This window comes from Solanum dulcamara, chromosome 6 (assembly GCF_947179165.1).
Source record: "Solanum dulcamara chromosome 6, daSolDulc1.2, whole genome shotgun sequence".
In the NCBI taxonomy this organism is placed as follows: Eukaryota; Viridiplantae; Streptophyta; class Magnoliopsida; order Solanales; family Solanaceae; genus Solanum; species Solanum dulcamara.
This window is the reverse complement of record NC_077242.1, coordinates 11,831,525-11,852,337: the sequence shown is the minus strand read 5'-3', so window position 1 is coordinate 11,852,337 and position 20,813 is coordinate 11,831,525. Positions and strand designations below refer to the sequence as shown.

The window sequence follows — 20,813 nt, the reverse complement described above, 5'->3', positions numbered from 1 at the left end:
CTTGTGGTTTCTCTATTTTAATTCGTTTATTTTATTTTTCTTAATTTTTTATATATTTGAAAATTGCGTAAAAAGTACTACAAATTACAATAATTAAAAACTTAAAATATTTAAAAGACATAAAAAAATTAATTGGCTCTTGAAATTATATAGATGCCACATAAGTTGAGAAAGAGGAAGTAACATGTATTATTTGAAAACGACGTAAAAAGTGTTAGAAATCCCAATAATTAACAACCAGAAGTATTTTTAAAAAAATCGATTGACTCTTGAAATTTGTTTGTGCCACATAAATTAGGAAAAAGGGAGTAATATATATTATTTGAAAATTACGTAAAAAATACTATAAATCATAATAATTAGCAACTTAAAATATTTAAAAGACATAAAAAGTTCAATGAAATCACTAAAGACCACACTTTTTAGTTTTCTAGATTTAAACTTTTGAAATTCATAATTCAATTTTTTTTTCTTTCTTATGGCACATATTGCAAAATAGTCTCTAAAATAATAAATATTATTTATCGATAAATAAATATTTTATGCATTTATCGATAAACTAATAATCTCGATAAATGAATTATTTTTTTCCGTTCCCAAGCATATGCATTTACATAGGTTTTACTATATATATATATATATATATAACAGTACTCAAAGGAGTATGATTCTATCGTGGTACAAGAAGTCTAGAACCACAAAATGGAGAAAGTTTGACAGATCTCCAAGGTAAATGTGAAAGGAATAATTGTTGTCTATGCAAACACCAGGGTTAGAGAATGCAACGAACACAACATAAAATAGATAATTCAACTTCCCAGCTTTGACGAAAAAGAATTACAAAGGAAACATTTTTCAAAACTAGCTTTTAACCAGCAAATTATTCTCAATCTAATTTGATGTATAAACCTCATGTATACACAAGCCTCAGACAACAGCTCCATTACACTGCTTTCTTTCGAACACATAACTTACCAAGCCATAATAATTGCAATGTTATTGGAACACTGTCAAAAGCTTGTGTTAAAAACCTCACATCTACAATGGGTATCACTATAAAGGTTATCCACTGCATGGCTTTTCTTCCTGTTACACGTATGTGATAACTTTGAACAGCCATGCCTTGAGCAACCTTCATTCTAACGCAACTCTTTAGATAGTTTTGGAAGAATTCAAGCAAACAGGCCAGGCATTTTACATCATTTCCACTTTTGGTAGAAAATACGTAAAATCATGCTTGAACCTGTAAAGTAGCAACATTATGCTTGAGCCAGGCCCTTTTTAACAAGCATCTCATACACTTTGTCCACCTTATTCGGATCAACATTGAATAGACCATGAGCATCAGATTTCTTGGTGATGTTGCCACTAAAGATCCCCATAGATATGGTTTGCTGCATGTTTAGATAATGAGTCGGCAGGATTCTCATCTCATCACAAAGCTTTTTTTCCTGCATTTGCAATTGCCACAAATAAGATTAAAACAATACAGCCACACACTAATAACAAAAAGTTCAAAAAATTGTCACTTTTCTGGAGTATCAATACTATTAGAATTGCCACATCAATAAAAGTCGGATAATATCAATCGCATGGTTAATACTCGCAAAGAAAATTGTGGAAATGGCAACTATATGTGGCAGCAGAAACAGAAGATTCTTACAGCTTCTGAGAGCAACTCAGCCCCTGAAAAGCCACTGACATCCCAAATGTCTACAGCACTTCCAACACCATGTGGTGCGGTGGTTGATGATAAGTCGTTGCAACAAGAATCCATCATTTCAGGGCCTCTAGCAACTCCACTGGGGCTGCTGTCATGCTCCACTTTAAAGTGACCTGCTCTTTGCAAATATTTGCCACTTGGGCCACTCTGGGAGTTCTCCTTTAGTCTACGTACATTTTCATCAGATTCCAGCATTCTCTTTTGATCAATATATCTTTCTGCCTCAGCTAAAGTTCGGCAACCAGCTACTCGGGCATCCTGGGTGCAAGGACTGAATATTTCAATAATAACTCTAACATGAAAACTTAATAGACGAGACTGCAGAATTTAAATTTGTCACATATGCCAGAGGTACTTGCTTGACCCAATCTCTGGGTCTTTTTGCCAAATTTTATTTGCTTATAGAATCTGAAATGTATCCCATGCAACAACCACTACCTACAGCACCCATTGGGTGTGACCAAATTATCTACTAGGTGGGATGAAAACCATAGGAGATCAGGGTTCAAACACCAGCATACATAAAATACACTAGATGCTTCTTACATCTGCCAAAATTTTGGTGGCCAAAGTTGCCAATAGTTATGCTGGTAGGAGGAGCAGGTAGCCAGGTACTTGATGAATAAAAGTTGAGGTGTGTTCAAGTTGGTAACAACACCATGATAAAAACAAAAGAAAATGGACCACTACCTATGGTTAAGGAAACTAGTTAGCATGCATGTAGACTTACACATGGTAGTAACAAAATAAGAGAAAATACGTCATAAAAGTATTATACGAAATGCTTACAGAGTACAGAAACCTTTAGATTATAAATTCTAGTGTTGGAATTTTTTTTTAAAAAAAAAACATAAAACTTTAAATTCTTTTCATATTATTGAGTTTGTATTTTACACTCCCTGTATATGATTACTGAAACCTAAAGTTTTATGTGTAACAAAACATGATTACAAGCTGATAATGTTCCAATATTTATGTAAGGATTATAATCACTCAGAAATGATTCCAAAGAGCCTATAAAAGAGGATTATCATTCTGGAGGTATTATAGTAGAAAGACTTTGCATTTAACCTGAAGATCTCGTATTCGTTTCATCATCCGGTGCTCCTTGATTATGCTCCTAAGGAAATCATCATGCTCCTCTTTTGAACTAAAACGCATGAACACTCTGTAACGACGGCATATGTCCTTCTCCTCTGGGGTGAGGTCTTTCTCAAAAGGATCAGGGTGAAGTAGTTTTCTTTCCATAATAAAATCCTTCCTACGTTTCCTCTCATCAAGCCTGAAGAATATTAACAGATTCAAGATTTGCACAAACAAACATTAATTAAGAGTATCATGAGCCATTAGCACATCAAAGCAACTAGCATAGACAATTGTGACCTCTACTATGTAATTGTCTTCAATAGCTACATTTTCTCATGATTACAGAGTTCAAAAATCCATTTTCGACAACATGATGTACCAGAAGCACCTAACTGGGATTACTCCCCTCTACAATAATGGGAAGATTATCAACCATATTTATTTGAAGACAACAGACCCAGTGGGATGTCAATATGGTGTTGAACTGAAAATGGATACATGCAAGAGAAACTTGCATTAAATGGCATCTATACAGAAGCTTAGAAATGCATCATAAAAAGGAACAGTTAAAATTTTACAAATTGCTAGGTGGCTCAAGGCAGGATAAAGTCCATTATTCATTGGCAAGATCCCCTAGAAAACTAAAAATAGGTGGTTCTACTTCTACCACCATACATCAGCTGAATGTTGCATTCAATATAACCACCTTAAAGTCAAGCAGTCAATTGACATTTTTACATGTGGCAAGAAAATTAGCACTTGCAGAATCATAGCTCTCTTCTGCAATGATTCTAGCACTTGGAAGAGAGGGAAAAAGTAAAAGAGTAACTGACAGAAATAGCATTTAACGTTCTATTTTTTTGCATATGTTTGGAAAAGAGGAAATAAGTACCAACATCACAGTTCGGTGAGGATTACTTACCTTTTATTGTATATACGCAATACCCGAAGTTTCAGTTCACGTTCAGCATTGGTATCTGTCTCTTTAAATTCCATATCAGCCAGCATCTGTTCAGCATCATTATCATATTCAATTTCAAACTCCTCTCTCTTGGAATTATAACCACTTAATTCTGTCATAGAAGGCCCCTCATCCACTGATGTCCTAGGCTTTTTCTCTCCGATACTCCTGTCTGCAGGACAACCTAAATGCAAAAACAAAAGCCTCTTAGCATTTCTCTCAATCAAAAAGTTACCATGCATACTCTAAAGAAAGTATCAATAAAAACTTCATCAGCTATATTATCAGCATGACTTATTAATCTAAGTACTACAGAAATGGCATGGTATCTCCTGCTCACAATCGAGTAGAAATTTGGAATAAGCATACCCTTGCAAGAATTTCTTTGACATATTCGTTTTTCAAAAAATTTATAAACAGCATCACCAGACAAGAATACTTTAAGATCAGTACATGGATATCCGAATCCTAAGTGAAGATAAAGCAATGGTGCACAAACAGTAAGCATCACTATTTTCTGTGATTTAATGCTAGAGCAACTGATACCTTCCACTTTGATGCTATCGGGATTCTCCTTACTATGAAGTAAGCTAGATGACTTCTTTCCAGCTCCTTCTAATGTACCAGAAGCAGAACCTCCAACTGAAACCAAATCGAACATGATCGAGAAAACAAGTGAACATATGCCAACACAAACCGAAGGATATAATAATTTTTCCCACAGTTACCACTATAATTGCCTTCAATTCTATTGTCATCTCTCCCTCTCTGTATCTACACACAGATATACATATTGCCTTTGCAGGACACAGGAAAATTTTGTTCTATTTTGTTGTCTCTTTTTAGTAGGATCCTAGTAGGGAATTGTTGAAGATACAATTAAGTTAAATAAGAGAGTGCTCTCTCTAATAGCTTAAACTTTAAGATGAGATGATCATACACTGCAAAATAGTATCAAGCAGGCAAAGGTGTTGAGTTCGAGTCTCACCGCCACCCATTACGAAAAAGAATTTCTATGTCAATTATAAGGGTCGCAACTTGTGCCAGAAGCTAAACTACCTGAGGCAAGTTCAGCTGAATTATCTTCCCGTTGATCTTCCATCCTGAAAATACATGTCAAAACGTATGAGAATAGAAAAGACTATGACACTTGCATTTATTTGGAACAACCCGAGCATACTTGATTCCTGCAGAGAATGGAGACTCTTCTGTAACATTAACTCCCCCGGGAGCAGCATATCCTAACAAGAATGAACATTCAATTAGACTAAGAAACAAATGTGATTCTGAGAATGGATGTTGATGACATTGTTAATTAAATAAAATTGTGCTTTCTCTATTAGCTTTAGATGAGATGATCGAGCACTTAAACATGGTATCGATCATCAATGAAGGCAGAGATCCTGAATTCGAGTCTCACCGCCACCCATTATCGAAAAGAATTTCCACACGTTTGGCCTATGAAAAAGAATCAGGCTTCATGCCTACACATGGGGGCATTGTTGAATACATAGTTAATGAAATAAAAGTGTGCTCTCTCTACTAGCTTAATCTTTTAGATGTGATATTCACATACTTCAACATGGTGGATATGCTTATACTTCTCCCGACACCAGTATTACTCAATTATCAAGATATGATGATATCTGTTAATTACTAACCAAGCATGAGCAGACAGGCCAATGAAAGAAAGCAGAAACCAGACATTTCTAGCTATTACAGTTTTGGGTTATTCTTTTGATGCTTTCCGAAGAGTGTGGGGTACAAATGATTTTGGTCGGCTACATAATTTTTATTGATCCAATGAAAAAGGAAAATGCAGGGGTCCCAGAAAGATATGAAAAAAATCTGTTTTTAACCCAATACAGATCAATTTCTTGACTAATGGCCAAACCAGCCAATTGAAGTAAACATCGGCCTGTCCTACATGAGGTAGGGGAAAACATAGCTTGATTGTGTTATGCAGTGAACACAGTAAAAACTGATGCATTAAAACAAGAAAGTGTATGAAGCAGAAAACTGAGGCAAAACCATCCCAAATCAGAGTTTAAGCTCAAGAGATTAAAAACATATGGAAATACGATAAAGAAAAGCTCTTCAATCACCTTGATCCTTGGCCATGGCAAGAAGTTCTTCTCTGTTCTTTCCCATAACGTGAGACATGTCCTAGAGAAATATAGTGTGCCGATTCAGCTTTTCATAATAAAGCACTTGATGTAATGCTGTACTGTGTTAGGCTGTTACGCAGATTACTCACCGGAAGCGGAAAACAAGGAGAACTAATATATGTGGACTTATAGTGGTCAATACACTGCAATTTACTCTTTGTTCCAACATGTTCAGCAACTTCAGCCCAGTTCGCCAATCCGTACATTCCCAAACCCTGCAAAAGAAAAAGAGGACAGGCAATAAACTAAAATCAAGAGAACTCTAATCCTCCCAGAATTATGAATAAGATCTAGATAACTAGGATATATTTAAGAGAACTTGTAAACAAACTAAAGAGTAGAGAAATAACTGATGATTGAAATATTTAAGCACAAGAAGAAAGATGGAAGACTACCTCTAGAAGTAACATTTCCTCATCTGCATTCCAATCAGCACATATGAGAGGAAATGACAGGTTATCCTGTTCATAGAAGAAAACCGTGAAGACATATCCCAGACAGATATATCCATCAAAAGTAAGAGGTTATAAAAAGGGTGAGGACATAACTAAACAAAGTAAACAGCATAAAAGAGCCAGAACTCCTCCCTCAAATGTAAACATTTGAGAAAAATGCTTTATTATATCATTGATCAGCTAAGATGGGAAGTGAATATCCATTGTACATACGATCACCGTCTAATCCCATGGTCTCTCCTCAAATTAGGCATCTTATGTACATAAAAAGGCAGCCCGGTGCACTAAAGCTCCCGCTATGCGCGGGGTCCAGGGAAGGACCTGACCACAAAGGGTCTATTGTACGCAGCTTTATCTTATGTATATATTTCCTAAAATTGATCTAATATTGTTTGCTAGCACCCATGCTCCAAGAGGGTTGGATGGTGCACTTGGTTGAATGCTATGTTATTTATTTGAAGGAATACGGATCAATTCCCACTTACTACATTGAATACGGATCAATTCCCACTTAATACATTCGTTTTTCTCCTTTCATTAGTGGTGCACCCATGTTCTAGAAATTCTAAATCCGCCTCTGCGTCTCATTATGAATCCAACTTAGCTCCACTATAGGTAACTAGTAGACTGTTTGGCCAAGATTCTCCAAGGAAAAACGTGCTTTCTAAAAAAAAGTGTTTTTCAAAATTGAGTTGTTTGGCCAAGCTTTTAGAGGAATAAAAAGTGATTTTGAGTAGAAGCAAAAGTTGTTTTTGAGAAGCTGAAAAAAAGGTTTCCCTCCAGAAGTGCTTTAAAAAAAACACTTTTTTGAGAAAATACACTTAGGAACACTATTTATAAGTTTGGTCAAACACTAACTGCTACTTAAAAGTGTTTCTCCAATTGATTGATCTAACACACATAGCTTATCACAAAAGTACTTTTTTTGAAAGCAGTTTTGAAACAAACACTTCTCAAAATAAGCTAATTTTAGAAGTTTGACCAAACAAGCTACTCCTTCCATTCCCTTTTAATTGTCATGTATATTAAAAATACTTATTCCAAAATAGTTGTCAAATAAACAATCAAGAGAGAATTGATTTTTTTCCTACTTTGCCCTTAGCATAAATTATTCTAGAATTAAGATGCACGTAAATAGATAAAGATTAAGGAATTAATAAGGGATATATTAGTCAAACTACACTACAGTTACCATACTTTCATATTTCAATTAGATGAAGTCACTAACCATAACCCTGTACAGATGATTGCTTTTGTGAGGCTGCACTTCTGCTCCAACAGAAAAGCATTCCACACAAAGATCAAAGTCAGAGCACACAGCACATTTTATTCGGATCCTTCCAGATATGTCTTTATTGCAATAATTGCAATGGTACAAAGCCTTTTTCCCTTCAGTCAATATTTGGCCTTCATAAACAGAAACAAGACAAATTATAAGGTTCAATTAAAACAAGAAAATTTTCATGATTAGCATCTGAGTAAAACACCAGACATAAATAACAAAGTTCCAAAAGTTGGAGTAGTTACAATGCATGTCCATGTCGTAGGAGCACACATACAATGAGACTCATAAATTATTCTTTTTTCTGTTCCGCCATGAACAAGACTAAAAAATATGAAATAAGAAATAGAAAGTAAGAATAGATTTTTGTTCCACAAACATGGTACAAGCTGTGATGAATAAAGAATTATGTACTTCCTCTTCATGTGAAATCTGACTCTGTACCATAATATGAGAGGAGTTAAGTTTAAATAGTCTTTTTATTTATGATAAACAGTTAAAATTAAATAATTTAATGTTTATAGGAGAAATATGTCTGGTCGTATGTTGAATCTTGATCTTCTTTGAGAGAAAAATAAAGTAAAAAGTTATAATGGAAAGAGAAAGAGGGGAGTCCCCATCAATGAAAATGTTGCATCGTACAAGATGTAGCCGAACTTCCTGTGAGAATAGAAAAAAGGGTTTCTTTTTGAGACCTATGGAATTAATAGTTCAAATGTGTCCACATTTACAAGTCAAATAAAAGTTTGTTTAATGAGGGGAGATCTCAAGGGAAAATAGCATTGCAGGGATCCTGCTTATTGTAAATGATTTTCATTCCCAAAGGTGCTAATTACCCCATGTGTAATCTAAAAGATCATACCAGTCGCTGCAGTATCAAGATTCTCCACATTTGGTGCTGCCTTTTTTCTCTTAGACCTACCAAAGAATTAAAGGGACAAGGAAAATATAAGTTTTCCAGATCAGGCGGCCAACAAATAATGGAATCAAATTAGATAGAGTTCCACATGAAGCAATAATAAATATGGAACTATGATTACAGACTCATATCCATACAAGACTTCATTTTATTTTTTTAAAACCATGGTATCTGGGCAGCTTGCGCACACCTCGATTAATTGCACAGAGTACACAACCTCCCACTAGCACAAGTTCCGGGTAACTCTGTCCACCAATGCTTGGATAAATGGAAATAAAGCACCTAGTGTGTTTTTTTACTCCATTGAGATTCGAACCTCAGACCTTGTGGCTCTCAACTCACTTCATTGAACACTAGGCCACGCCCTTGGGTGCAATATCCATACAGGATATAAAATGCAAGAAAATACAAACTTTGTCTATAAAGTCGTGAAAATCAATGTTCAAGATCAAACAGTAAGGATCTATCTCTGAGTAATAGCTTCACCACTGCTGCTCTTTAATAAAAAACCCTAAAGGTGTTAACTAAAGCAGGGCTGCAGGAGAAGAAAAGGAAAACAGAAAATAAAAAATAAAAAATAAAAAAAGGGAATTCACTGTAGCTTGGGTTTAACTTTTAAAACATAAAAACATGAGATGTTAATAACACTAATTCAAGTTGAAAACGGCATGTCTATCTCATTAAATTCCTCTGTTCTAACAACTCGGATCGCATTGGCCAGCAAATCAAGAGACTATCCTCTCAAGAACACGAAGTTCCAATAGCAGTTAATATACGCTTTTAGTTTCAAAAAAAAACAAAAATGGAAGGAAATCCAAAAAGTCCTCATACAAATTACATTATTAATCAATGAGCTTTCTATTCGATTCTTCTGGAGATAAAGAAATTTATACTTGATTCTTCTGTTGAGTTGAAACATCCTATGGAGTTTTAGTAAGATACTTCCTCATTACAGAGATAAAGAAAAAAAAATCACCTTCTTCCATCGTATTCTCTTCTCTTTTTATTAGATCGCCTTCCTTTGTATTCCATATCAAAACTTGCAACTCAACATCTCTTTTCTCTCAATATAATCAGTATCTAATATTTACTACAATGGCAAAATTAGCTCATGAAACCCTAACCAGCCAAAGTATGACTTTGCCCATTTATTAGCTCAGCCCATTTTAGCCCAACACATATCAACCCAAATTGACCCATGAGAAACTTTGTCAAAATATGTTCAAAGAGTCGTTTTTTATTTGATATGTTATATATAGACATAATAAAGAAAAAAGATTAATTAGGTACTTAAATAAACAAAGAAACTAAAACTTCATAAGAACTAATGAGTTCGGGTTATGAACCACTTTTTAGCCCACTCATCTCAGCCCAAGTAACAATAACCTGCTCATTTATTAACTCATCCCACTTTAATCCGCCGCCTAAATTCAGCTCAACCCACCCATTTGACACCCCTAAATATTACTACTATTCAATAATGGTCTGTCATAAGTGATTGATTGAGCAAATTCAAATTAGGACTCTTGAATCTCAGCTCATTTTCCATTGTATCTCCAACTCTTCTCTTCTTCTTCTTTTTAAAGGGTAACTTGTGTGTATTAATAGACAAAACAATACATAGTCTTGAAACCATATTTACAGAAGTGCTTCAGGTATACATAAACAGCCATCCTAAATGCTACTCAGAACATCAATTATATCAACAGAATCTTCTGAGTAGGTTTGTTTAGCCAAAAACAGTGAAGCAAAAGACAATTCAACTTTATCTTCTACAAAGAGTTTTCCACATTCTCAAAACATCTGGATTTTCTTTCTTTCCAAATTGTCCACAAAATTCTTGTTGGAATAGTTCTCCATATATCCATGTCTATTGCCTGAGAACCTCATTCCTCCTAACTATGTAGAACGTCAATAATCCTTCCAGGCATTATCCAAGATATTCCTCCAAGGTTGATGAATATTCTCCAGAGTCGTTCTGTGATTTTGCAATGTAGAAACAGATGATTAACTGTCTCTGTTATCTCAGCACAGAGAAAACATCTTGAGCATAAGGTGAACTTTCTTTTTATCAGATTTAAAAACAGCCTCTCTAGCCAGAAGCCAAGCAAAACAAGAAACTTTATATAGAATTTTAATCTTCCAAATGTGCTTCCATGACTGGTTCATAACCTGCTGGTTGGTCTGATTTAGTACCTTGTAGGCACTACCCACCCTAAAAGAGCCACATCCATGTCCCAACCACCTTAATCTATCAGATCCCCCTTGTAGGTCACTGAAGAGTTCCTATGCCTGGTAAAACTCTGTTAGCCTCTGAATCTCCCAATCATAGGACAATCTTCTAAAGATAAGATCCCGTCATTGGTCTGTTTTAAGTTCTGCAATAGTCTTGTGTTGAAGAAGTACCACTCCCACGCCAGTTGTCACTCCAAATGTTAACTCTATAAGGTGTGTTTACTTCTTTGGTCCTCCATTTATCTCCCTCCCATACTTTGCATTGACTCTTCCCCATAGATGTTGATTTTCTTCAGTAAATCTCCATAGCCACTTCATTTTATGAGCTTTCTTCTGAAATTTCAGCTTTCTTAAACCTAGTCCTCCTTGCTTTTTGCTAGTGATTAAGGCACCACATAACCAAGTGAAAACTTCTCTTTTTCTTGTTTCCTTGCCACAAAAATGACCTAATTTTATCAAGTTTGTTGATAACCCCTATCAATATTTGAAAACAATGGCATCATGTATGTTGAAGTGCATCTAACACTACGTTAATAAGAGTGAGTCTACCACCCAAAGATATGTAAGTGACTTTCATCTAGTCAGCTTCTTTTCACATTTTTCGATAACACTGTTCCAGATCACCTTTGACTTTGATTTAGCTCCCAATGGCATTCCCAAATATATAGTAGGTAAAGAACCAACATCACCACCTAGGATTGTGGACAGTTGAGCCATATCAGGCACTCCAATGATAGGATATAGTAGATAACTTTACCTCCAATTAATGTGAAGCCTAGGTATACCTTCAAATAACACCAAAATCACTCTTAAATGCTTTAGTTGCTCCCCATTAGCATCACTAAGATTAGGGTGTCATCAACATATTGCAGGTAAGTGATTTCCAGGCTGCTATTGCCATTCGTGCCGAACTCAAAGCCTTTTATCCAACCACGAGTGCTTGTTCTCTTAATCATATTTCTAAGACCTTCCATAGCAAAAATAAACAGAAAGGGAGACAAGGGGTCATCTTGTCTAAGACCTCTATGAGCACCGACAAATCCCGCAGGGGAACCATTGATGAGGACAGAAAAAGTCACAGTTGAAATGAAATGTTTGACCTAATTAATTCATTTAGAACCAAAACCTATCCTTTGAAGCATACTCACCAGGAAATTCCAACTGACATGATCATATACCTTTGCAATATCAAGTTTGCAAAGGACTCTGGGTTTTTTAAGTATAATCCTAGAGCGAATGGCTTTATTGGCCACCAAGATAGCATCCATGATTTGTCTTCCTTTAATGAAAGCCATTTGTTGAGAATTCACAAGTTTAGCTACCGCCACTTTTAATCTTTCTGGTAGTGCCTTTGCAAACAACCTTTAAACACTGCCTACCAAACTGATAGGCCTGAAATGTCTCAATTCATTGGCATCTTTCTTCTTTGGAATTAAGGCTATGAAAATTGCATGAAAGCTTCTCTCAAAGATTTCCATGTTGTGGAAATTATGAAAAGCTTCCATAATATCATGCTGAAGAGTCTCCAATGCTTGATTAGAAATCCCATAATAAAACCATCCGACCTGGAGCTTTGTCTACAACTCACAACTTCAGACATCTCAAAACCTCTTGTTCATGAAACTTGTCTTGCATTTTCTCCCTTTCCTTTTCAGTTATGACGGGACAAGAACCAAAACTACAGGAAAGTCCGTAATTCTCTATTTTAGTGTACAATTTTGGTAAAACTAAATAATTCCTCTTTGACCACCTTGTTGGATTCTCGATAATATCACCTTGAATCATAAGATGATCAATGTTGTTGTATCTTTTATGAGTGTTGGCCATATAATGAAAAAACTTGTGTTTCTATAGCCCTCCTTTAACCAAATGCCCCTGGACCTCTGTCTCCATGAGATCTCTTCGTTCTTGATGACTTCCTCATGATCCATTAGGAGAGAAGTTTTCTTTGCTATTTCTTCCTCGGTCAATTATGCTCGCCAAAACTGGATCAATATATATTATCTGACCAAGCAAATCGTTCTTTTGGGCCTTCAAGTTTCCTTGGTAGTTTTTATTCCACTCCTTATGTTTACCTTGAGAACCTTTAATTTACCAGCAAGGATGCAATCTGGTTTTCCTGAGGAAAAAAAAAAGAATTCCACCAACCCTTGACTCTGTCTGTGAACCCACCTGTACCCACCCAACCATCAGCTTCGAACTTGAAATAAGATTTGTTTTGCTCACATGATCCACATAGAAGAGCAATTGGAAAACAGACAGAGATCATCTTTGTTGAAGACTTTGTTTGATGTCACTAAATAGGGACGGATCTAAGTGGGAGGCAGAGGGTTCATCCGAACCCCCTCGGTCAGAAAATTACATCGTATTTATAAGGTCAAATCTAAATATTATAACTATATAAACTTAAATGAACCCCCTCAACATAACTAAAAGGTGTAGCTCCATGGTTCAAGGGGTTCAACTTGTCTTTGAGGTTGCGTGTTCAATTCCCCCCTAACACCATATTTTTGAAGTTTTTTTAAGTTTGATCTTTTCTCACTCCTTTTTCATTTTTAATAAGTAATGAGCTTTATTTTGTCCTTTTTTACTCCTTTTGCATTTTTAATATACAACAAAGTGCTTTCTCCTTTTTTTAGTAGCGTACATTTGTATGTATTTATTATTTGATTAGCTAATTTTTTTTCTATTTTGCTCAAGTATAAATATTAGATCTAAAATATTTATGTGAGGATTTTTTCACATAAATGACAACAACAACATACCCAGTGAAATCCCACAAGTGGGGCCTAGGGAGGGTAGAGTGTATGCAGAGCAGACCTTACCACTACCTCATGGAGATAGAGGGGTTGTTTCCGAAAGACCCTCGACTCAAAAGTATCAGCCCCAAATAAGAGAGAAAAACAATATATATAGCATAGCGTCTAAAACGAAAAGCAATGCAAATTCTACAAGACAAGAACAACAATAGTTGCAAAATAATATGATAATCAAAAGGCAATAACAACACAACTATAATGGCATGACTAGACCTAAGACCAACCCTAAATCATCACAAAGCAAGACAACATTCTACTCCTACTAGCCTTCTACCCTTATACGTGACCTCCACTCTTTTTTATCTAAAGTCATATCTTTAGTGATATGAAGTTCCATCATATCCTGTCTAATCATTTCTCCCCAAAAAATTTCCGGTCTACCCCTACCCCTCCCCATAACCCCCAAATCCAACCGTTCACACCTCCTAATTGGAGCGTCAACACACCTCCTCTACACATGCCCAAACCATCTCAATCTCGCTTCTCTCATCTTGTCTGTCACAGAGGTCACTCTCACCTTCTCTCGAATAACCTCGTTCCTAATATTATCACTCCTAGTATATCCACACATTCATCTCAACATCCTCATCGCCGCAACATGCATCTTCTAAACATGAGAGTTCATGACTGATCAGCACTCCACCCCATATAACAAAGACGGTCTAACCATCATTTTATAGAACTTACCTTTAAGTTTAGGTAGTACCTTCCTATCACACAGGACTCCAGAGGCAAGCCTCCATTTTATCCATTCTGCCCTAATGCGATGCGTGACATCATCGTCGATGTCCCCATTACTCTGGATGACGGATCCAAGGATATTTAAAGCTTTCTATCTTAGGGATAGGTCGAGTAGCAAGCCTCACCTCCATGCCCTCTTCATCCATTGCAACACTGAATTTGCACTCCAAGTATTCTGTTTTGGTCCTACTTAATTTGAACCCTTTGGACTCCAGAGTTTGTCTCCAAACCTCCAACCTATCATTAACTCTGTCTCGAATCTTATCAATCAATACTATGTCATCCGCAAATAGCATACAGCATGAAACCTCCTCCTGAATAAACCGTATGAATTCATCCATCACCAAGGCAAAAAGAAAAGGACTCAGCACGGATCCTTGATGTAGTCCCATCTCAACAGGAAAGTTCTCTCAATATTATGACTCAAAAATATTTCAATTCTCTCTCTTTCGATGCTCTCAATATTAGTTTAAAGCCCTAGCTATATTTCTATAATGTTAATTGGTTTTCAATATTAACATACTTATCAGCTAAGAAACAAAATCACAATATGTATATATCTTTTTATATGTTTTATATTTTATGCCACTCTTGTTTAAAATATTTTTATATTTTACTAGTTTTACATATACAAGATTTTTGTGTTTTGTCAACTTTTAAAGTTTATGTTATCGAGTTATGTAGCTCGTTCTTTTCAGCTATATTTTTTATCATTCAACCTATAAATATTGATGTTGCTCAACACTTTTTGATTTTATTTTTATCGTTATTGACCACTAAATATGTATTATAGTATTAATAATTCAATTCGTACATCTTCTTTTTAAAAAGATTGGTTTTTTGGGGTATTAATTTGAAAGAAAAAAAAAAGTTTGCAATAAAGTAGGACACTGCAAAGTGAGAATCAAAAAAAGGCACAATATTTTTTTAAAAAGGGCTCGATGGTAGAGAGCAAAAATGGGAAAAAGTATTAAAAAGACAAGGTGGGATAAAATTTAGCGAACAACTCACTTTATTTTCATCCTGTAATTTTTGCGTATTTACTTCTTCATATTTTGAACCCCCTAAATGAAATTTCTGGCTTCGCCACGGCACTACTATCACTAAACTTGTCGTCCCATTCTTCATAGATAAGAATCCTATTGATTCCAAATGCAACTACCTTATTATCCCTTTTAAACCAGGTATAAGGACAACCTTCCAGTTGAAGATCAGTTAAATTTATATCTTCAATAAAGACGAAAAATTCTATCATCTCTCTAGATCTTTTTTTACTATTGCCCTTTTCTGAGAAGAATCTAGTGATGTTGAAATCTTCACAAACAGTCCAAGGACCATCCATAAGAGACCCTTGACAACACTGATTTCCTCCCACACATTCCTCCTCTCAATGCCACAATTTTGTGCGTAGACTCCTATTATATAGCATTAAAAATCCTATAGCCAGCATCAAATTTACAAGTCAGAGTATAAGCTCCAATTTCAAGAATTTCTCAATTCCATACCCTATTATCCCATAACATCACAATGCCCCCTCTAGTACCACTAGCTTCCACACAAGCATGTCCCACCCCAGATTTATTGGATCAAGAGTTTAATATCTCCTTCGAGTTTGTTTCTTGAAAGCATAATATGTATGCCTTCTGACTTTTTCCAGACTCATAACCACCCTTCTTTTCTCCCTCCTATTCAAGCTCCTCACACTCCATGAAACTATATTGAAATTCATTGATCAATAAAAATCATGTTTCGTTTTCTTGGCATCTTCCCATCACTTTTGAATTCAACATCAAAGGTGACTAAACCTTTTAATTCTTGTACACCTTTAAATCTAATCTTCTTGCATCCAAATTGTGTTTCCATATACTTGACTTGTCTGGAGCTATCAATTTGTAACACGAGTTCCAAAGCCTCCTCCTAATGCCCACTTAAATATGCGCCTAATAATTTGCTTATTTCGATCATGTTATGATGAACCCAAACAATAACCTCCATTTTTTTCAAGCAAGGAAGTTTGATCTTAGATACACAGAGATACTGCCTTCTCCACCTCTCAATATATGCTTTTGTAATAGTTGTAAGTTGAACTGCCCCCTCTCCCCATGATTGATGCATTGAATTCCCCCATTGTTCCTCCTTAGATACTAGAACTGGATTCTTCAATTGGCTTGTACCAACTTTACAAGGAAATTAGCCACCCATCAGTTACATTGAAAATTCCCATTGTTTCGAGTGGTTATATTACATGTAGTGAGTCAGATTCGTATGATGTATTGAGGTCTAGAACTTTAAAGGTCTCCATTTTTAATTCTACCTTGGGCTCTCCTTGAAAGTCGCTAAATAAGTTGCCCAGCAGGATCAGTCCTACCAAGTCCCTTTTCGGCAGACTATGGCTCTGTACTTAAGCCTAATTTCGAAATCAGTTCTTTAAAACCCTGCATGTAGAAGTCATGTGTCTTCCCCCAATGAGAAATTCCCATTGTGACAGAAGGACACATCACGTGCTTCCCATCTTGACTCCTTAAATTTAGGGGTTTTTAATGTCTTCTATAGCATAACAATGGCTTACCCATCAAGTATTAGCCTGTTCAAAGTCCTTGATGTTGCAACCTCTCCGACGAGTTCCCTAAGCTCTGACTTTGCCTCAAAGCATGGTTTTCTATCTACTCATTTTGAATTATAGTACTCCACTTCATCTCTTATGATTTATAGTACTCCACTTCATCTCTTATGATTACTACCTCTCCAGGAATATTTTGGCCATCACCGGTGATGCAAATCATGGCCCACTTCAAATGGCTTTTAAGCTTCGTTTCTTTCTTGGTGGCTATTTACCCTCCCCACAGATCGATAATTTCACGGAAGATTCTTTGTGACCAGAGGTGAAGAGGAAGCCCCAGGGCTCGAATCCAAGCTTCTAAAGGTTTGAAAGAGTTGTGGTTGCAACCCGCTATCAAACTCCACCATTCCAGATACAATCTGAAATTCTTCAAGGACAAGTTTTTCTAAAATCTTTTCCTCAATATTTCTATTAGGAAACTCAAAAAGAAACGAGTTTCCCAGCATCTCAAAGATGGTAACTCAGAAAATTGTCTTCCAATTTGTTGTGGTCCACCTTCTTATAACTCCCAAAGTTGGTCTTTCAAAACTCCCTATGTCAAAGTGCCAAGTATACATCTCCTGAGTAAACCATCATCCTTAGCTTCGTGAGTGTCAGTAATGCTAATATTAGCTTCTTAAGTGTCAGTATTAGCATTCCTTGCTCTGCTGCTAGCATCAGCCTCTCAAAGGCTTTTTGTTTGCCATTTACTCTCTTCGACTACTTTGGCATAGGGGTAACCGGCTTCCGTGAGTCTGGGAGGTTCTGCTTTATCCAAGTGAGAGGTTGATTGAGTGAACCTCACCAATCTTAAATGCAACGTCCCGCCACCCTGCATTAATAGTTGATTGAGGAATAATTAATGTCAATCTCCCATCTCCATTTAAAGCCTAAATGCTCATACATTCGCCTTGAGCATTAAATTTCTAGTATTGAAATATTTTGTACTCGAATCTTTAGTTTTCCATCTCCTGAAAATATTTCTCGTCGTTAGAAGCCTCTTTGAGGGTATGACAGATCCATTCCATGATTTTCTTTCTCATGGGTACGCGTCTTATCATATTACAACTCCTCTCGACCCATTCATACCATGTTGAGCCATCTGAGTTCCACTTGGTGATGTCAAAAGACTTGAATCCCGCATTAAAATAAATTATGTTTTCCCCCGTGACTGAGAAAGACGCCTAGGAAACACGAAGATAAAAAAGGTGGTTATGAAGCTAGCACAGAAGGTGTTAGCTAAGGGGATAGAAGAGAAAGGAATAGATTCCGATGAAGGATTCACCAGAAAAGGTGCTCTACAATACTAGAAAGTAGGAGAGAGAAACGTCTTGGGATGTGCCTGGTAGCATTCTTTTCTGGTTGCATGACATAACAGATCTCCAACCTTCTCTTGTTGTATAATCTAACAAGATTCACTTTCTTCCTTCGTTTTTTCGCTGCGTCAATGCACTTCATTTAGGTTGCTTAATTTATACTCTTACCAGAAATAATGGTGTTGCTTTCTAAGGTTATAACTTGACAGTACAGACAAGTAGCACCATGTTCAAATATCACGTGAAAAAGCTGAACTAGGGTAAATTTAAATTTTACCCTTCAAATACCTAAATAATTATGCAGAACCCAAACACTTGGGAACAGTGAAATAATCAGGAATAAAGTAAAAAACTATAAAATCAGGCATAAAAAAATTCAAAAAAAATGTTACTGGAATAGAGTAAGCATCTGATAGTTTAACTATCATTTCAACTAATTAAAGCAACCCCATCAGTGTTTTCAACTCTAAATTAACAACAACAAAAAAAAGTATATATATATGTGCAGAACCCAAACACTTTGGAACAATGAAAAGATCACGAATAAAGGAAATCCTCAAAAATCGTTAATGAAATGGAGTAAGCATCTGATAGTTTAACTATCATTTCAACTAATTAAAGCAACCCCATCAGTGTTTTCAACTCTAAATTAACAACAACAACAAAAAGTATATATATATGTGCAGAACCCAAACACTTGGAAACAATAAAAAAATCACGAATAAAGCAAATCCTCAAAAATCGTTAATGAAATGGAGTAAGCATCTGATAGTTTAACTGACCTCTGGGTTGGATCATCATCGGTGGATTGATGAACAGCCCGAGACCGACCCATCTTTTACGAATTGGAGCTCCGAATTTGAGAGTACAAAGCTTCGTTCTCTAGAGTGTCTCACACCTCTTCGGCTGCCGCAAAGACAAAACTCAAAAGTGCCGCTTCCTAGATTTGAGGAAATTAAAAACTATTAAGCCATTTTATACTATCCAATTAGGCTTTAAAAAATATTACTCCAGTACTTAATTAGGTTTACTATAAAAGCTTAAATTTAAATATCACTAGTACACTATGATAGAATGCATAAGAATAATATTAAATAGAGTTTATTAATAATATCAAAATTGCCCTGAACTATATGAAATAAAATACTTATATCCTCCATTACATTTTGGAATAAAAAATGTCCACGTCGTTATTCCAAAGGACCACAAATACCCTCAAGAGTTAACAATCCAAATTTTTAGTAATGTGGTAAGCCACGTGGGACTAATTCCACCACCTAAGTATTGCCAACTAGGATTCACTACAAGAAACTAGACCTTTAAAAGCGATAAAAGTCGTCATACAATTCTAGAATATTGTCACTAAAGGTTTTCACTGGTTTTTAGCGGCGATTCTGCAATAGCCACTAATTTTTTAGTGGCAACTAAAATCGCCAGTAAAACCTATTTTTCAACCAAAAAAAATGGTAATTAACTTTTGGTTACGACCTAATTTTCTAAAACTTCAATATACATGTTCTATCAATATTAAAATCATTCTCCAACAATCTATCTATCTTTTATCTATATTATATCAAAAGCATGAAGACCTTTAAAATATTGATTGAACTTTTTGCTCTTCATTAAAAGACTTCGCTTTAGATAAAATCGTCTTTTCACCAATTTCTTTTAATTATTATATTATTATTTTAATAATATTATATATTGACTATAATTTAAATTCCTTCTCTAAGAATTTTTTTCCAACTAAAATAGACTTGATTCAAAACAAAAGATCAAAAAACTTTCAAAATAATCAGCAAAAAAGATAATGTCCAAAAAAAATAGGCAAAAAAGGCCCCCAAAAAAGGTATAAAAAACGTCAAAAAAAAAGAAGTCCAAGAAAGTCAAAAAAAATAGTTTTATACATAATTAACAAAAAAAGGTAAACTTAATTAGAAAAACGTCAAAAAAAATGTCCAAAAAGTCAAAACAAATAGTTTTATACATAATTAATAAAAAAAGGTAAAGAAAAAACAATATTTAATATATAGTAGTTGATACATGTGCATATGCGGCAACTTTGATTAAAGAAAAATTTGGTTATTTTTTAAATTAATTTTTAATGTAATTAGTATATCTCCTAAATTTGTGATAACTGCTTATAACTCCTAAAATGTAGCTAAAAATTATAATATTTAACTGTTCTTAATCAATTAGAATTTTATCTTATATAAATAAAAATTTCTACAATTGTATTTAAATAATTTTTTGGATCAAACTTTACGAAAAGTTACACTTCTACTCTACTCTTCTTCTTCTTATTTTGATTTTGATTCTAGTCATCTTCTTGCATTCATATTATCAGCATTTTTTCATCTTTCATTATTTCTTTTAATCAATTAATAGCTTTAGAAATTATTTATGAGATATACATACTCAACAATTGATAATAGATTCTCCCCTTTTAATAGTTTCTCATGTTTCTTTTTCAGTTGAAGTTTTTAATTTGATCAAAAAATGAACGAAA

General features: G+C 35.1%; 1 protein-coding gene across 2 annotated transcripts; it reads right to left on the bottom strand.

The window, feature by feature from the left end:
* Window positions 1-772: 772 nt before the first annotated feature.
* On the bottom strand, window positions 773-19,263 carry LOC129891982 (transcriptional adapter ADA2-like). 2 transcript variants are annotated; one of them, XM_055967491.1, is made up of 13 exons: window positions 19,087-19,263; window positions 8,538-8,593; window positions 7,622-7,800; window positions 6,334-6,399; window positions 6,028-6,153; window positions 5,876-5,936; window positions 4,951-5,011; window positions 4,830-4,873; window positions 4,317-4,412; window positions 3,732-3,954; window positions 2,795-3,005; window positions 1,664-1,981; window positions 773-1,451 (listed from the first exon to the last, which is right to left on the bottom strand). In XM_055967491.1, the coding sequence occupies exons 1-13, from the start codon at window positions 19,137-19,139 to the stop codon at window positions 1,260-1,262; spliced, it is 1,686 nt and encodes a 561-aa protein (XP_055823466.1). In that variant the 5' UTR covers window positions 19,140-19,263; the 3' UTR covers window positions 773-1,259. The 2 variants fall into 2 exon arrangements, with proteins under 2 accessions (XP_055823466.1, XP_055823465.1); XM_055967490.1 differs by lacking the exon at window positions 19,087-19,263 and adding an exon at window positions 9,571-9,823.
* Between the last annotated feature and the right edge of the window lie 1,550 nt (window positions 19,264-20,813).